Source organism: Myotis daubentonii, chromosome 2 (assembly GCF_963259705.1).
Source record: "Myotis daubentonii chromosome 2, mMyoDau2.1, whole genome shotgun sequence".
Taxonomy (NCBI): domain Eukaryota; kingdom Metazoa; phylum Chordata; class Mammalia; order Chiroptera; family Vespertilionidae; genus Myotis; species Myotis daubentonii.
Genome location: NC_081841.1, coordinates 192,899,357 through 192,914,784, shown reverse-complemented (window position 1 = coordinate 192,914,784; position 15,428 = coordinate 192,899,357). Strand labels below are relative to the sequence as shown.

Below are 15,428 nucleotides of genomic sequence, written 5' to 3'. Positions count from 1 at the left end.
AGCAGTGCTCCACAGTGGAGATCGTGAGCGGGGGTGGAAGCTACTGGCAAGATTAAGATTCAGGGCTCCCTGCTGACTTAACTCTTCCCTCCTAAATAATCACGGCAAGCTAAACACAGCCACAGACACAGACCAGCTGCTCTGTCCTGGAGGGCGGCACACAGGCTGCAAAACAGCTCCATGGATGTAAAGATAAATTCCTTGGCAGCGAGGGTTACCAAGTGCAGGATGGGGTTCCCAAGAAAGACACAGGCATCTGAGTCAGTCGTAAAACTATGGAATACACAGTCCACTGGAAAGGAGAAGTCACTTAGAAGAAGCTATTCGATATAGTTAAAACTTCTGGCCTGAAGACACACGCAGTGCCCTGTTACTCAGGACTCTGTGCTCTATTAAAGAATGATTACACAGTCAATCCTGGGCAGCTCACATACTCAATGGTCAGAAATAAGCCAGCTGGTGGAATTGTTTTCTAATTAAAACAGGCCCCCTAAGAGTTAACCCATTTGAGAACACACACACACACACACACACACACACACGTGTGCATACACACACATGCACACACACACACACGCCTTAGCAATTGTTGAAGTCAAGGAGGTGGGGCTCCAGGCCTCAGGCCACCCGGGCGGTGCTCTGAGCTGGCTGTACGCCTCGGTGCTGCACCACAGTGACAGCTAGAACCCACACTGCCACCCAGGCAGAAGGGTCACCAGGAGAGAAACGCTGCTGTCCCCAAGCCCAGGAGAAGAGCAGGTGGGACGTCACAGAGCTGGGGCGCTGACACTTACTGCTATTCGCAGGACTGACGCCTTCACGGAGGTCCATTTGTCCTGCCTTCGGTCTATGACCAGGATGAATCCGATGCCAGCATCTTGCAAGCTGAAACGAGGGGGAGAGAAATATCTGCAATTAACGTGTGCAGCAGGGAGACGGGCTTTCGCGTAATCTCTAAGAAAATCTAATGATAAAACGATTCCTCCCAGGATCCTTATGCCACGTCCGCGCTGCAAGGTAAAACGCGTGCCAAGTAGGCGTCTGAGCAGACTGCAGCATTTCCATGAGTCTCGTCCGGGCAATTTCCAGGACTTGCTCTTATCTAAAGACGCACCAATATTTTCTGTGTTTCGTTTATTTCCCAACCTCACAACAACCATCTCGCAAGGCAAAGATCCAGGCAGAACCTATCCTTCCTGGAGCTTATTCAGTTTTTGTTCCACAGTAAGCGCCGAGTCATTTTCTTTGCTGGGTTGACCAGCTGGCTAAATCCTCCAGGACACATTGTAAGATCCACATGTTACACGAGTCCTGGCAGCTGAGGTCCTCGTGCTCGCCCACGTTAGAGAATTGCTCTTGGTGGCACTGCTGCAACCACGGGAGAGAAGCCCCCAGGCACCCGAAGGCTCAGGAGCATCTGGTGGAAACGGGAGAGGAGACAGGGCTCCTTGCAACAGCAACATCTGTGGCAGAGATAACACTGAGCCGCTGTGGAGTGACAACCTCCGTCCTGACTTAGCCCAGCACAGGAGCCTGAGTCACAGTGTAGAAACCAGGAGGCCTCCTCCGCCGGTGCATCCCACAGCCGAGCCAATGGTGCAATGCCAGCAGCGGCCACTGCCAGCCAATCCACGCGGGAGCGAGAGGAGGGCAGGCCGGGGCACCGAGTGGAAGCGCTAACTTCCAAGCCTCTGAACCGAAGGGAGCCACTCGTGGTTTGAAATGCAAGTCAGAATGACATGCAACAAACAGAAGTTCTGCAGTGTGTGAAAGCCTGCTGTAAACGCCACGGAATAAAGCCAGAGCTGTCCTATCCCAAATCCTCCCCGGCCCTCGGATGGAATGACGGCGACAGTGACACAGAATGCACACCTGGGTGGGCGTGGGCTGTGGATTCTGGGCTCTTATCCCCACTGGAGGACGAAGGGCTCCGGGTATAGGAATCTGGGTCAACAACAGCTGAGGCCTTGGTGAGTGTGCAAGTCCTCACCCGCTTTCATTCAGAATAGCCTGTCCGCTTCTGCTATCAGGGCTCACGCGCGCGCACAGCGAGAAGGCAGTGATTGTGTTTCACACTGTACAGGGCGCTCCACGCAGAACTCCTGAGCTGGCTCAGTTCTTACGGAAGCAAGGTTTTGTTGTTGTTTTGTTTGTGTATCACTCAAGTCTCAGTGCCAGGAACCTAGATTCACAGCGGTCTTGCTCCCCACTGTACCCCAACAGCAAGGGCTCAACACAGATGGCCGGGCGACTTGCCTGATTCGGGCTGGGCTGCTAAGGTAGGACATTGAGATGGAACAGAGACCCTAGTTCTGTGCCCGGACCCTCCTTTTGTTCTTCGGGGTTGCTACTGGCCAGCCACCGCACTAAAAGCTTGTCAGGATATTCTTTCTCTAATCCTCATAACAACCCTACGAGGCAGCTGAGAGAGCAGACACAGACACGGACACGGAGGGGTTAAGTTGCCCAAAATCACACAGCCAGTGAGCACAGACGGAGTGAACCCCATGGTCTGGCTGGGAGTCAGGGCTCTCAGCTGCCTGCATGCTGCCTCCCGGGCCAAGCACACTCCTCCCGCCCCTCCCACCCCTGGGCTTCCCCCTAATGCCAGGCCAGGCGGGGCCTCCTCTCCAGGGTGTCCCTGCACCACTCACAGATGTCGGGGGACATGATGAGGGGCCTGACCTCAGAAGCAGACAGCAAAGATGCCCAAACACCAGAGCCCAGCTCGGAGCCAGGAAAACTCTCTTCCGTGCCCCCCTCATCTCGCCTCTCACCATATTTTGGGAGCAGTGACTCAGAGGTGCCTAGACTTAACAAACATAAGGCATCTTATGTAAGATGTAGACCCTCCAAGCCTCCCGTGTGCCCACATGGCTGCAGCCGCAGAGCAAGGCCGTGTGAGATGCCCACCCCCAGGAGCCGAGGCTCAGCAGCCCTCAGGGTCCATCCTTCCACCCACCAGCTGGCTAAGGAGGGTCTGGATCTGCCCACATGCGTGAAGGACCTGGAGCTCAGGGAGCCCTGCTACACCCCCTCTCCGCTCCCAAATGTGTGACCTCATATGCCCAGGAGATGGGGCGCTTCATGCTTGCAGAAGCTGCCTCCAAGGGGGACCCTGGCGTGCCGGGCCGTGGGCTGACGGCTGAAGGTGGCGGCAGGGGAGCAAACAGGGGGCAAGCGTTCAGAATCTGGCAGCCACACGCAGTGTCTCAGGACCCTGGGCACACGTGGTCCGCAGCACACAGATGTTGGCCTCCAACCTTGAAACACTTGGATCAGAGGGCCGCCCTGGCCAGCTGCCCAGCAGCTGAGTGAGGCCGATGAGCTCACTTTTGACCTAAATCATCAAAAAAGGCACAGAGCTGGAGTAAACTGTTTCTGGGGTTCACCACTCACTGGTGTCTCCTCTAACACCTTGGGGCTCATGGGCCTGGGTGCCCATGCGCCTGCTAACTCTGCTTGGGTGGCCCTCGGCGGCCGGGGCACACAGGCCCGGCAGCTGTGGGTCCGACCTCCCTTCGCTGGGCGGGAGCAGGGAGCTGCATGGGAACAGTCCAGAAGCAAGGGCTGGGCCGTTCCCGCCGGGGAGCGAGGTCTGCCGTCACCCGGCATCACATCTGTCTAGTTCTTGGCTGAGCTGCATCTTGGTCCCCAGGCCGGCTGGGAGCGTGTGGGACTTGCTCCCTCCCCCTCCTCTGGTTTAAACCCAATTTATCACAGAGCAGGGATGGGCGGGGGACACAAAGAGAAACCAGGGTGACCGAGGAGGAAAGGCATTCGCAGAGAGGATGGCCGTGGTGGGGAGAGTCGAGGGGTGGAGGGGGGTGGGGTGGGGCATGATGACACGGGCCTGCTTCTCCAGCTACAACGTGCACCCATGACTCCCAGAGTCCGTTAAAATGCCGATTCAGACTCAGGAGGCCAAAGTGGGGCCCTCTTCGTGCATATCTAACAAGCCCCCCACGTGGCTGATGCTGCCAGTCCAAAGACCCCACCAGGATCGCGAGTCCCACAAGTCCCACGACAAGCCCCGAGGACTTCCTGCGTGGGGAGGTGTGGTGTCTGAGCAGCCCGAGGGAAGGCTGGGACACTGGGGGTGGCTGCCAAACCCCTCGAACTTGGAAAGGAGGGTAGGATGGAGGGGGCAACCCCCAACACCACAAGGAGATATTCAGGTGGAGTGAAGTGGGGGCCCCGAGGATGAACAGAGGGCAATGCAGAGGTTTGGGGGCATCGTGTCATTCTGGAGGGCGGGGAGTGAGCCGTCAGGGCGTCCGTGGGAGCGGGGAGGTGTGGCCCTTGGTGACAGGCCCAGTGATGTTTTTGGAGAAGGGGCAATGGGGAAGAAATCCCAAGGGACTGGGAGGTCACTGCCCTCTCCAGGCCGAGATAACCGGGCGGGGGAGGGGGAGGGGACACGCCTTCCCAGAACAGCAGGGCCGGGCATTCATCTTCTCGGGAGCACGTGGCCGATACCTGCTGGGTCTGGACGTTTAACCATCACTCGAGAGGGTGCAATAGGCTGAAGGCCTCGCAAAACAGTCGGTGGAACCCGCGGCGGTGCCCTGTGTGCTTGCCCGGTCAGTTCCCACGCCTGTTCTCTCCCCTTCGCAGGAGGCAGGGCTTTCAGGAGACAAGCCAGGACGGCCGTCACCTGGGAGCAGCTTGCATTCCCAGCCTGGCCATATGCACAGTTTCCAACATTCTGTGTCCTAGTTACAGGAATAAACCAAAGCACCAGCCAAGCGCGGAAACAGGTAAAAGCCTGAGGAGGAACTTGGGCGGCAGAATGTTAAAATGTGTTCTGACCAATGGCGCCCTCTTGTGGTTGGAAGTGAGTTCCACATGTGACGCAAGCGAATGCTGGGTGCCCCAGGCGGGAGTGTGTGTGTGTGGGGGGGGGGGGGGCAGGCCAACTTTAACCAGCTAGAATGTGGTTACCGTGACTTCTGGGGAGCCCATCACGCTCCCTGGCCCCTGGACACTGCTGCAGTGTCCCAGCCACCTGCCAGCATGCGTGTGTGGGAGACCCACCTGGCCCAGGTGTCCCAAGTCGTCTGAACGGCTCAGAGCTGAAGATCTAACTCGCAACTAATCTAGTGCTCAAGTGTGCCTTTCTGGTCTCCTGAAAGCCAGGCTGACAGGACGGTCTTAAGGCAGCCCTGCTTTGGGACAAACCCCTTAATGCTGGGCATTCATCTTCACTCGAGCGTGTGGCTGATACCTGCTGGGTCTGGACATTTAACTATCACTTGAGAGGGCGCAATAGGCTGAGGGCCTCGCAAAATAGTTACTGGAACCCGTGGCTGTGCCCTGTGTGCTTCCTGAGTCTCTCTGTGAGAGCTCCCCACCCATCCCCATCCCCATTCCCATCCCCATCCCATCCCCATCCCCATCCCCATCCCCATCCCCATCCCATCCCCATCCCATCCCCATCCCATCCCCATCCCCATCCCCACCCCCATTCCCATCCCCACCCCCACCCCATCCCTATCCCCATCCCCACCCCCACCCCATCCCTATCCCCATCCCCATCCCCATCCCCATCCCCATCCCCACCCCCATTCCCATCCCCACCCCCACCCCATCCCTATTCCCATCCCCACCCCCACCCCATCCCTATCCCCATCCCATCCCCATCCCCATCCCCATCCCCATCCCCATCCCACCACTGCCGAGGCTGGAGGCTGCGTAGAGAGCGTAGAGAGCGGTGCACCCAGGTTGTTTTGAGTTAGCTGAGATGGGCTCCGTGGGCTTCCAAGCCACTGCACTCCTCCTGGGCGGAGGAGAGGCTGCTCAGGAAAAGAGGCCGTCCTCACCCCGTTACAGAGACCAGGGGCTCACCTTTCTCTCAGAATTAGGAATTTGTGATCCCAGTGCTGGACAGACCTTAGACATGACTATCCACCCCCCAGGGAGGGCCTTGCCCTGGGTTCTGTAGCTGGCTTGGGGTCTACCGGCAAAGACCCTCATTATGCCAAGCTGCCTCTGCTTCCTGAGGGTCAGGAAGGGCTGCTGGTGCCATCAGATCTCTGGTAGCCGAGACCAGATGTGTTGCTGCAGAAACCCTGACCTTCCCAGGGGCCAGCACCACTTCCAGGTCTGCTCTTAGAGCTGCATGTGCTGACCCTGACCACAAACCCACTGGGGCCACACCCTGTCCGTCTCCCGCTGTACCTGGCCCAGACACACACTCACTTGCCCAAATGAATGAACGAACATGGGACAGAGAGAAAGCGTCAGCCCTCCTCTCCAGTGTGTCCAGAGCTACAGGCCCCTCTGGCTTCGTCTCCGCCCAGCTCTGAGAAGGAGCATGCTACCAGGGCACAGCTCCCATTCCAGATTCCCCCCACCCTGCTCCTCGAGGTGCTGTCCTGGGTCCTGGGTTCAGTGCTGAGCACCCTGGAGTCTGGGCCTCCTCTGCTGATGTCAGCCAGTCCCGTGCCTGGGTGCATTCCCTCGATCCCACCGCCCAAGTAGCATCCAAAATCCTGCCAGTCGGCTGGCTTTCCAATCAGCAGCAAAACAACCTCCTTAATCGTGTTTAACTGTCTTTTAAAGAAGTTACACTTATTATTGCCACTGAGAGACTGAGTGTACGGACGAACAACGGCCAGGCCAACCTATAAAAACATAACTCTGACCCACACCCTGCAGCAACCAGCCCAGAAAACTAGCCCTCGGTCTCAGCGCCCAGCCCAGCAGCCAGCCTGACTCCAGAAGTCACGCTTGCAGGAAGTTGGCTGCTGTCTGCAGATTGTTGCTGCAATCCCAGAAACCAAACAACCACGGGGGCAACTGGCCCTGAGGGTCTGCACGCTTCAGTGACGGCCGGTTCGCCACCTCTGCTCCTGCTTCCAGCTCAGGACCAACCAGAGAAAGCCCAATGCCCTCCCCTGACCGCCCCCGCACCAGGGGGTCTGCTGGGGTGTGGAAGCTGCTTGCTAGGGCGGGACCCCAACGCTGAGCCAGGTCCCTGTCCTGCAACAATATTTCCTGGGATGTAAACATCAACAGGTCATAGCAAGCCAGGTTGGCGTCAACACAGGCTGATGCTGTGGGAAGGGAGACGGTGTCGGGTTTAAAGAGAGGCAGAGCCAGGCCAAGGGCATTTCTGAGCGCATCCATGGCTCCAGCTGGGCCTTGTTCCAACCTATGCCCACCCAGGGCTCACAGCTCGAAGCTGGAGGACGGAGGAGCAGCCCTTCCCCGTGTCAAAGGACCACGGCGACACTGAAGGAGTGTTCTTAGAGCCACTGCTAACAAGACCCGCTCTGCCTGGCGCCGGGACCGGCGGAAACAAGGCCAGTGATGGGGCGGCATCAGGCCAGGGCATGCTCTTGCAGGAGGCGGTCACAGGCTGGCATCGTCCCAGACCGTCCCTGGCAGGTGTTGGCATGGGAGTCAGGTGGAGCTCATTCATCCATGGTTGGGCCCCACGGTCCCACGGGAAAGAAGGGCCAGCTTCCCCGAGGCCTGCCAGGATGTCAGGGCCCTGCCTAAGCAGGAGGGTCCTGAGGCTGGGCCAGCCCGGAGGGGACGGGGGATGGGCAGGCCAGGCAGGTGGTTGGATGGAGGTGGAGCCAGGAGGGACAGCCGGGGGGAGGGGCACACACAGCCGTACGTGCAGGACACACGGGTCCTGGCTTTAGGCAGGGCCCGCTCTCCCCTTCCTGGCCCCTGACTCTATCTGTTTACTTCTCTTTCTTTCATCCCATATTTTGACACTGGTCTACAAAAGTTAGACCAGTTAGCAAATGCTAAAAAGTCTCATTTCCTTGTTTTTCTTTTGTAAGCCAGAGGCGATGGCCACCTTTCTCTCTGCCCCTGTGGTTTACCTGCCCAAGTTCACACCCCGTGACCTTGAGTGTGTTCCCTAGGCATTCAATATGGAGCCTTTCTTTGCTGGCTGTCCCTTCTCTCTTCTTACAGTTCAGCAGCTTAACCTGTTATAAGACCATTGTGCACCGCGTTTATTTTAATACTGGTCAGCTTTTTATCCCAGAAAGCAAAACAACAAGGAAAACATCAAACGCTTTTAAAACTCTCTCCCCCACACGGTAATGTGCTTGTTCTCAAAGTCGACACGCAGTCCCAGTGCGGGCCGGCGAGTCAGCTGCACACAGAGGATGGCCCGCAGGCGAGCAGGTACCAGCCACAGAGCCCGGGCCGCAGAGCAGGGGCACTGCCTCTCTTCTTCACACCCCAGAAGGAACAGTCCACTTACCGGGGTGGGGAACGCCGGCCCACGGGCCATAGAAGGCCTGCAAAATCATTTGGTCTGGCCCTGCCGAGGCATTAGGGGTGAGTTCATTAAATGTTTGACCAAATAATAACAGGCTAAGTTTTAGGTTGATAATTTTGTATGGCCCGCGAATGATGTTATTAATAGCCAAATGGCCTTTGGCAAAAAATAAAAAAAATAAACGTTCCCCACCCCTGGAAAACCACACTGTTATTTCTCTAAAGAGCAAGAAAACTTGCATTTTTATGTTCTTTATATTAAAGTGGTTTTTTTCATGTCAATAAATATAAATTTTTGGACAAAAATGAACAAAGAAAACCCAAACTAGGATACCAAGGGAATCACCGTGAATGTATCTGGAATGTGTGTGAACCACTATTTTTCAAAGACAGATTTCTATCTAGCTCAAAAACATAGCCATCAAGAGATGAACAGAGCAAACAAAATGTGGCACATCCATACAATGGAACGTTATTTGCCTTAAATGGAAGGAAATTCTGACACATGCTACAACATGGATGAACCTGGAAGACATGCTCAGTGAACTAAGACAGACACAAAAAGACAAACACTCTGTGATTACACTCCTACGAGGTCCCTGGAGTCATCAACTTCATCGAGACAGAGCAGGGCGGTGGGTGCGGGCGGGGCAGGGAGGTGAGGAGTTTGTGTTTAACGGGGACAGTTTCAGTTTGGGAAGATGAAAACGTCTGGAGATCTGTCACACAACAATATGAATATACTTTACTAAATATCTACTTAGAAGCAGTTAAGTTGAATATCCTACCAGATTTTAAAAAATGCTATAAAAAACTAAGGACCACATATATCTTTAAATACATTTCAAAAATTAGCCCTGGTCAGTGTGGATCTGTGGTAGAGCAATGGCCCACACATCAAAGGGTTCGATTCCGGGTCAAGGGCACACACCTGGGTTGCAGGTTCGATCCCCGGCCCCAATCGATGTCTCTCTCTCACCTCTCTCTTTCTCTGTCTCTCTCTTCCCCTTATTCCCTCCCTCGCTCTCTAAAAATCAATGGAAAAAATATCCTCAGGGGAGGATTAACAAACAAAGAAATGAAAGGGTGCACATCTGGCCAGTGCTTTGTAAGAGTGGAGTGACCTTCTCCCTGTGGGGGCATACAGGCACAGCCGCGGGAAGTCAGACCCAGGCTGACGACCTTCTGGAATCTGCTCATTACCTGCGTTAGGTTTGTCCTGCAGCCCAACCGTCCGCCTTTCCCGCTCCTGTGTCCGAGCGCAGGTCCTGGACCCGGCGCCTCCTCCTCCTCCACCTCCTCTGTCCGGACTCTCCGCTGCTCACCTGGCAGCTCAGAGCTTATCTGGCGTCTTCCTCTGCCTGGATCTGCCTCCAGTGTCTCCTCCCTGCCTGGAGCTGAAACTCTAGCTGCGCAGGCTTCCAGGTGCCCCGTGCCTCCCCGTCTGCACCACCCCAGCCCCACGGGGTGGATGAGCTGGCAGGTGCAGCCTGGGCGTTAAGGGAAGGGACCCCCGCCCACACTCCCACAAGTTGCTTCCCTGTACACTTAGAAATGGTTAAGGCGGGATGCTGTACGTTACGAATATCTTCCCCTCACAGCAAAATGTCATTATTTTGCAGTCAGGCAAAGGCTGTGGTTTCTCCTACTGGGCAGGGAACCAGGCAGTCATCTCCTGGCCTCTTCTCCATAATGGGATCCCACCCATCCCGCCCGCCGGCTCCAGCAGAGGGAAACGCTCCACGGCTGAGATGCTCAGTACGGCAGCCACCGGCCGCAAGGGAGTTGCAACATGGCTGGCCTGAGCCAGGCTCTGCACTTGCACAGGAATTAATTCTAATTTTTAAATAGATAGCCAGGCATGGCTAGGGGCTGTCACACCGGCCGGCCGGCAGCACCAGAGCAAGATAACTGCAACCAAGGGAGATGCCCCGAGGAGAGGAGCGGCCTCTGGCTCCCCCGGGAGAACGAGGCGCAGAGATAGGACCCATCGGAGTGCAGCGGTGGGCAGGGTCACCGAGCCCCCAGAGCTGCAGGCCCTGTGGGACCACGGGCTGAGCAGAGTCGCTTGCGCAAGTGGCGAGACTGGCCCTTTCCTAGCTGATTCCATGGCTGGAGGGGGAGGATCATGGGGCCAGAGCGACTGAGAATTATTACAGATGGGATCCCTCTCAAGGTGCCGGATATAACCAGCCAGGGGGGAACAAGGCTGTTCAGCTCAGCAGGACTCCGGAGGGAGCCAGGGGGCAGGGGAGGGGGTGTGTGAGCCAAGGGAATCCCTGCCGACAGGGCAGACTCATGTGCTGGTCCATCTATGCCAGGGAGCACCGTGGCCCCTGGAAGGACGACGTGACAGGTGTGCGCAGAGGGCTGCCCGGATACGCTGTGGACCAAGAAGAGGAGTGCTGTGACGATTTCACCCAAACTCAACCCTGCGGGGGGAGGAGCAGGTGGCGAGGGGAGACGCTCCCTGTGTCACGCGTACATTTTTAATTGTTTAGGATGCACTCACGCACACACTTTTCTATCTTGATATTTTAAAATGAACTGAAAATCCAACCGGAAATCATAGTGGCAGCGAGAAGTAAGGTACTTCTGAGGGCTGGGGACCCCTGGTCTGGGGCTTCGCTAGCCCGAGGGCATGCTCCTCTGGGAACGGACAGCCGGCGCAGCCAGCAATCTGGAGAGGAGTCTGCGCGGTCCTGGGTTAGCCCTAGACTCACACACTAGGGGGTTGGAACCCTTGACGGGGCGTCGGGACCACATTTACCTTCCTGTTTCATTCCATAAGCATCTGTCTTTCTCTTCCACGCGAACTGGGCCTGTGGGTGCGTCTGTGCCCGTGTAAGTGTGCGTGGTGTGGACGTGCTCGTGTGTGGCGCATACACGCCTACGTGTGGGCGCCTCTTATCAGATGAACAGGGCCCATCACTGAGAGCCAGCTGGGAGATGGGATCTCTGGCTCCTGAGCAGCTGGGTGATTGAACCAGGCCCATGGAAAGTCAACGTCACTGTCAGCTCCAATTAACTGTAAGAGCCCCTGACTTGCGTTTTAATTGGGCTGAGGAGAGACTGCAGCAGCGGAGGGAGGTGATCCTCTTGATATCACCTCCCAAACCCGGGGACAGTGGGTGACTGAGCCCCCGCGGCACTCCCAGGGGCTCCTGCAGGGCTGCCAAGGAGACATGCAAGTCCAGGGCTGCTGCACCTGTTTTTCAAAGAAAAGCCAAAAATCTACTCAGTGTTGGCCACCCTATGCATGTGTGAGTAACATGCATGTGTATGTCTGTGCATGCATGCATGCACTGTGTGCACGCACGTGTGTGCATGAGTGCAGTGTGTGTGCATGTGGGTGTGTATGTCTGTCTGTCTGTGTGTGTGTGTGTGTGTGTGTGTGTGTGTATACACAGCACCTGAGTGAGAAACCAGGAATGACCCATTCACAGGGAGGGACAGGATCAGACTGAGTTTGAAAGGTGACTTGCCACAGTGAAGGGTAAGGAGGTGGCCTGGGGGGCAGGGTACTTGGAGGTGGGGAGATCCTGGTTCTAGAACTGCAGGAGCGGGGGACTGAGCGGCATCCAGGCCCCCTGCGAGGCTCTGTGACCCCCCTGCGGTTTGCTTACTGCTGGACTCAGACGTGCACAGAGGACACATGCCGAGTGTGCAGGAGGCCGGAGGGCGCCACTCTTTCTGTTTTGCTGTTGGGTGACCTCCATCAGCATACACATGCCTCTCGTTCCCTCACCAGCTCGCCGACCCATTTCTCTGCTCCCTGGGCAGCAAAACCCTGAAAGGCGTGTCTGTACCCACTGGCTCGGATCCTTGTCTCCCATTTTTGTTGAATTTACTCTAATAAGCGTTTTACTCCAAACCCTTCACCAAAGCTGTTCCTGGACACCCTCAGGGCTCCCAGGGGCCTGCGTGCTGTGAGACGCGCACTGACCCCTCGTTCTCATCCCCTTTCACCCATCAGTAATGGACAGTCACAGTGGGATGCTTGAGAGGGAAGGGGGCCTTAAGCAGCTGCAGGCGCAGCGTGACCGCCGATCGAGCACCCTTTCCACCTGCGTCGAGCCCCCACAGCCCTACAGGATCGGGGTGGGCCTTCCCTGCTTGAGACCCCAGCTGGGGCTGACCCCTCTCCCCCACTGTGTTTCCTCCTTCCCTCTGACCTCCTACCCCAGCTGGAATACCTGGGGCTCCCCCTCTGCCCACCACCCCAGTTCTGGGGCCCTCGCCACCCAAATGCCCACAACTGCCAAACCCACACCCAGCTGGGACCTCGCCCCAGAGTTCCAGACTCACCTCACGGCACCCAGAGGAACCAGCCCTCAACCCGAGAGGCCCCTGGATATGCACGTGATCTCCACCCACACTGCCCTCCCACATGCTTCTTCTGTTCTTGGGCAACTGCTGCCCCCAAGCCGTCCGTTAGGCCATCTCGAATTCCTCTCTCCCCTCTGCCCCCCTCCTGGGGTCCCTTATGAGGACTGTACCCCCATGAGTCCTCTAAGTCACCCTTTCATGGGGGCTCCCTTCTCACTGCCCCTCCTGGGTCCTCGCCTCCTTTCTCTCTCATTCTTCCTTTTTATACGCTACTCCCTGCACACATTTTGGTTAATTTATTGAGAATGTGAGCAGCAGGAGTTTGTCTATTTGGTTCACTGTTAGGTCCACGTTGCCCAGCACACAACAGACAGGTATGGGGGAACCAGTCAGAGCACCCCCTGTGCCTTTCTCTGTCGTGCGACTGTCTGTAGGGAGGTCACAGGCCCGCTCTCCGGGGTTGGGCATGTGGTTCACTGTCACCTGTCCTCTCGGGTCCCTGGGGATGCCCCACCCAGGCCTGGCAGATGAGGGCAAACAAACCCCATTAGGATTTGCAAGGGTGGTAGGCCTCTGAGAGGTGAAACGCAGCCCTCTAGCCAAGGCATGAGCTCACAGGGACATCCCCACAGCGTGGTCACCCCGTTGGCTGGACGTCAGCTGACACACTTGCCAGTAAATCATAAAGTCCTCCCACATCCCCTTTACTGAGTCGTGCTCCAAAGGACAATAACTTGCCTCATCTTCACGTACATCTGACAGAGCTGGAGGAAGCCCGCCTGTTTCAGTGTCACAGTTCACAATGATCAATAACTATTCGTCAAAGGGAATGGCTAAAACGGGGGCTCCTGTCGTTTGCACTAATGACAGAAGAAGAGCTAAAGTCAGCACATCACGTATTTCCTGGAAGGATACGATTAATGCTTGGTGAACAACGGTAGGAGGTGGTGTCTCTTAGACTTACAGCAGTCTGCATGGGCTTGGTCCCTTTAATGAGCACTGGCATTTGAAAGCGCACACCTGGCTCTCAATTGCGCTCTTTCCACTTAGACCAGTGGTTCTCAGCCTTGGCTGCACATTAGAATCACCTCGGAATCTTTTTAAAATCCTGATTTCTGGGCCCCATCCTCCGGAAATTCTGTTTCTTTGTTACTAATGTTGTGGCCCCACCTCATAACAAAGAAACAGAATTTCCGGAGGGTGAGGCCCAGAAATCAGGATTTTAAAAAGATTCCGAGGTGATTCTAATGTGCAGCCAAGGCTGAGAACCACTGACTTAGAGGCTGTGCTGGCTCAGCAGCAGTTTGGAGTAACTCCCGTGCCAATGACTTGCCTGTGTGAGGAGTTTTTCCTTCTTTTCTAGAAACACCTGCCCAGCTCCTCATTCCAATGGGTTTAGGATGGACACGCCAGGGGACTGACTGCAATGCTGGCTGTGTCCATCAGGTGGCAGCACGCCCTTCCTTCTGTAACCGGGGAGGCTACTGTGGGGAGATGATTTCCCCCAAATTCTCACAGGAGAAGGAAGGGATTGCCCCACACAGGGGTGCTCAATGGGGTGCATCCTGGGGCCACTTCAGATGCCTCTGGACAAGTCTCTCAGTTGTCACTATCTTTCCTGGCACTAAGCTGGCCCCTCATCCTGAAGACAGGGAAGCTGGGACTCTTGCATACCTATAGACACACATTTTTAATGGACACACATTCCCTAGGAACGCAGCTGCTGTGTGAACTGTGGGAGACTGCTCTTTCGTGTTCTGTAGCGCTTCACCGAAAACTATTCCCTCTTCCATACCACAAAGCGTCTGTATCAGCTGGCGTCCAGCCAACGGGGTGACCACGCTGTGGGGATGTCCCTGTGAGCTCATGCCTAAACCAGAGAGGATATCTTCAATCGCATCCCCTCGAGGTGCCGTGCCTGCCATAGCACCCTGGGGGCTGATGGACTCAGTACACACGGTGCGGGCGCCCACCTGACCTTCATGAGTCCCGTGCAGCCTGCTACACATGTGACACCTGATTTCTTGTCCCTGTCGGTCCTTCCTGCTAGGATGCTGCATCGTCTTTCTGTTTAGGAGTTTTATTTCTGGATGAAAAGGGCGCATCGGGTGTGACAGGCTCAGATCCATCACTCCAGCACTTGGAATTTTTATCAACCTCGACAGGGGAGAAATGTGAATAAAACATAGCCCACACAAAGGCCCACTGCACACCATCTCCTGGGAACGGAGCCTGGGAATTCCTCAGGTTCTATCCAGTTACAAGCCAGCAAAGGTGCAGCGGGCATCTGAACAACTCACTCTATGGTTTTCTAAACTGGAAATGAGCAGACGGAGGTTCGATAGAGGGGAGGAGATGCCCAGCGTATAGCTCCAAGGCGTAAGGACCAGGAACAGCTTTGCCATCTGAGAAGTGACGTCATAAATTTAGCATTCAGTGTCCATCAGCTCTGACGAGCTCCCACCCCTGCCGGGCTCTAGAGAGAGGCCTGGGGCCGAGGGGCCATCGGGGAGGGAGGGATGAGACCGCAGCCTCCCCTGGACGTACAGCTCCCCGCCACCCCTGGGAGACTGTCCCTGCAGGGGAGGCTCCAGCAGCTGGGGCAGAAGCCCCCGCCCCGGAAGACCGGCGAGACTGCCCCCCACAGCCGTCCCCCTTTCCTTCCAAATCATTAGAACGTGTTCTTCCCGGAAGCCACTGCTGGGCTCATCGTTTCAGGCTCAAATTGCCGCCCCTTTCCTCTTGGGGGTCAGTCCCGGCGAGTCCCCACGGCCAGCGGGTCATGCGGCGTTTTAGCATCCGCAGAGCGCGGGAGCATCGTCCCGGGTCCCCACCCCAAGGGCACCCCTGCC

At 56.3% G+C, this 15,428-nt stretch overlaps 1 protein-coding gene across 13 annotated transcripts in view; it reads right to left on the bottom strand.

Moving 5' to 3' along the window:
* The window catches only part of MCF2L (MCF.2 cell line derived transforming sequence like), a 176,210-nt gene that overhangs the window by 37,504 nt on the left and 123,278 nt on the right, over positions 1–15,428 (bottom strand). For 11 of the 13 annotated variants that reach the window (XM_059685149.1, XM_059685146.1, XM_059685147.1 and 8 more), the window contains one exon: positions 795–885. In XM_059685149.1, the coding sequence (XP_059541132.1) occupies positions 795–885 (91 nt within the window). Of the gene's footprint in view, positions 1–794; positions 886–1,281; positions 1,614–15,428 lie in introns of those variants that run through there. The other 2 variants (XM_059685158.1, XM_059685159.1) reach the window with 2 other exon arrangements.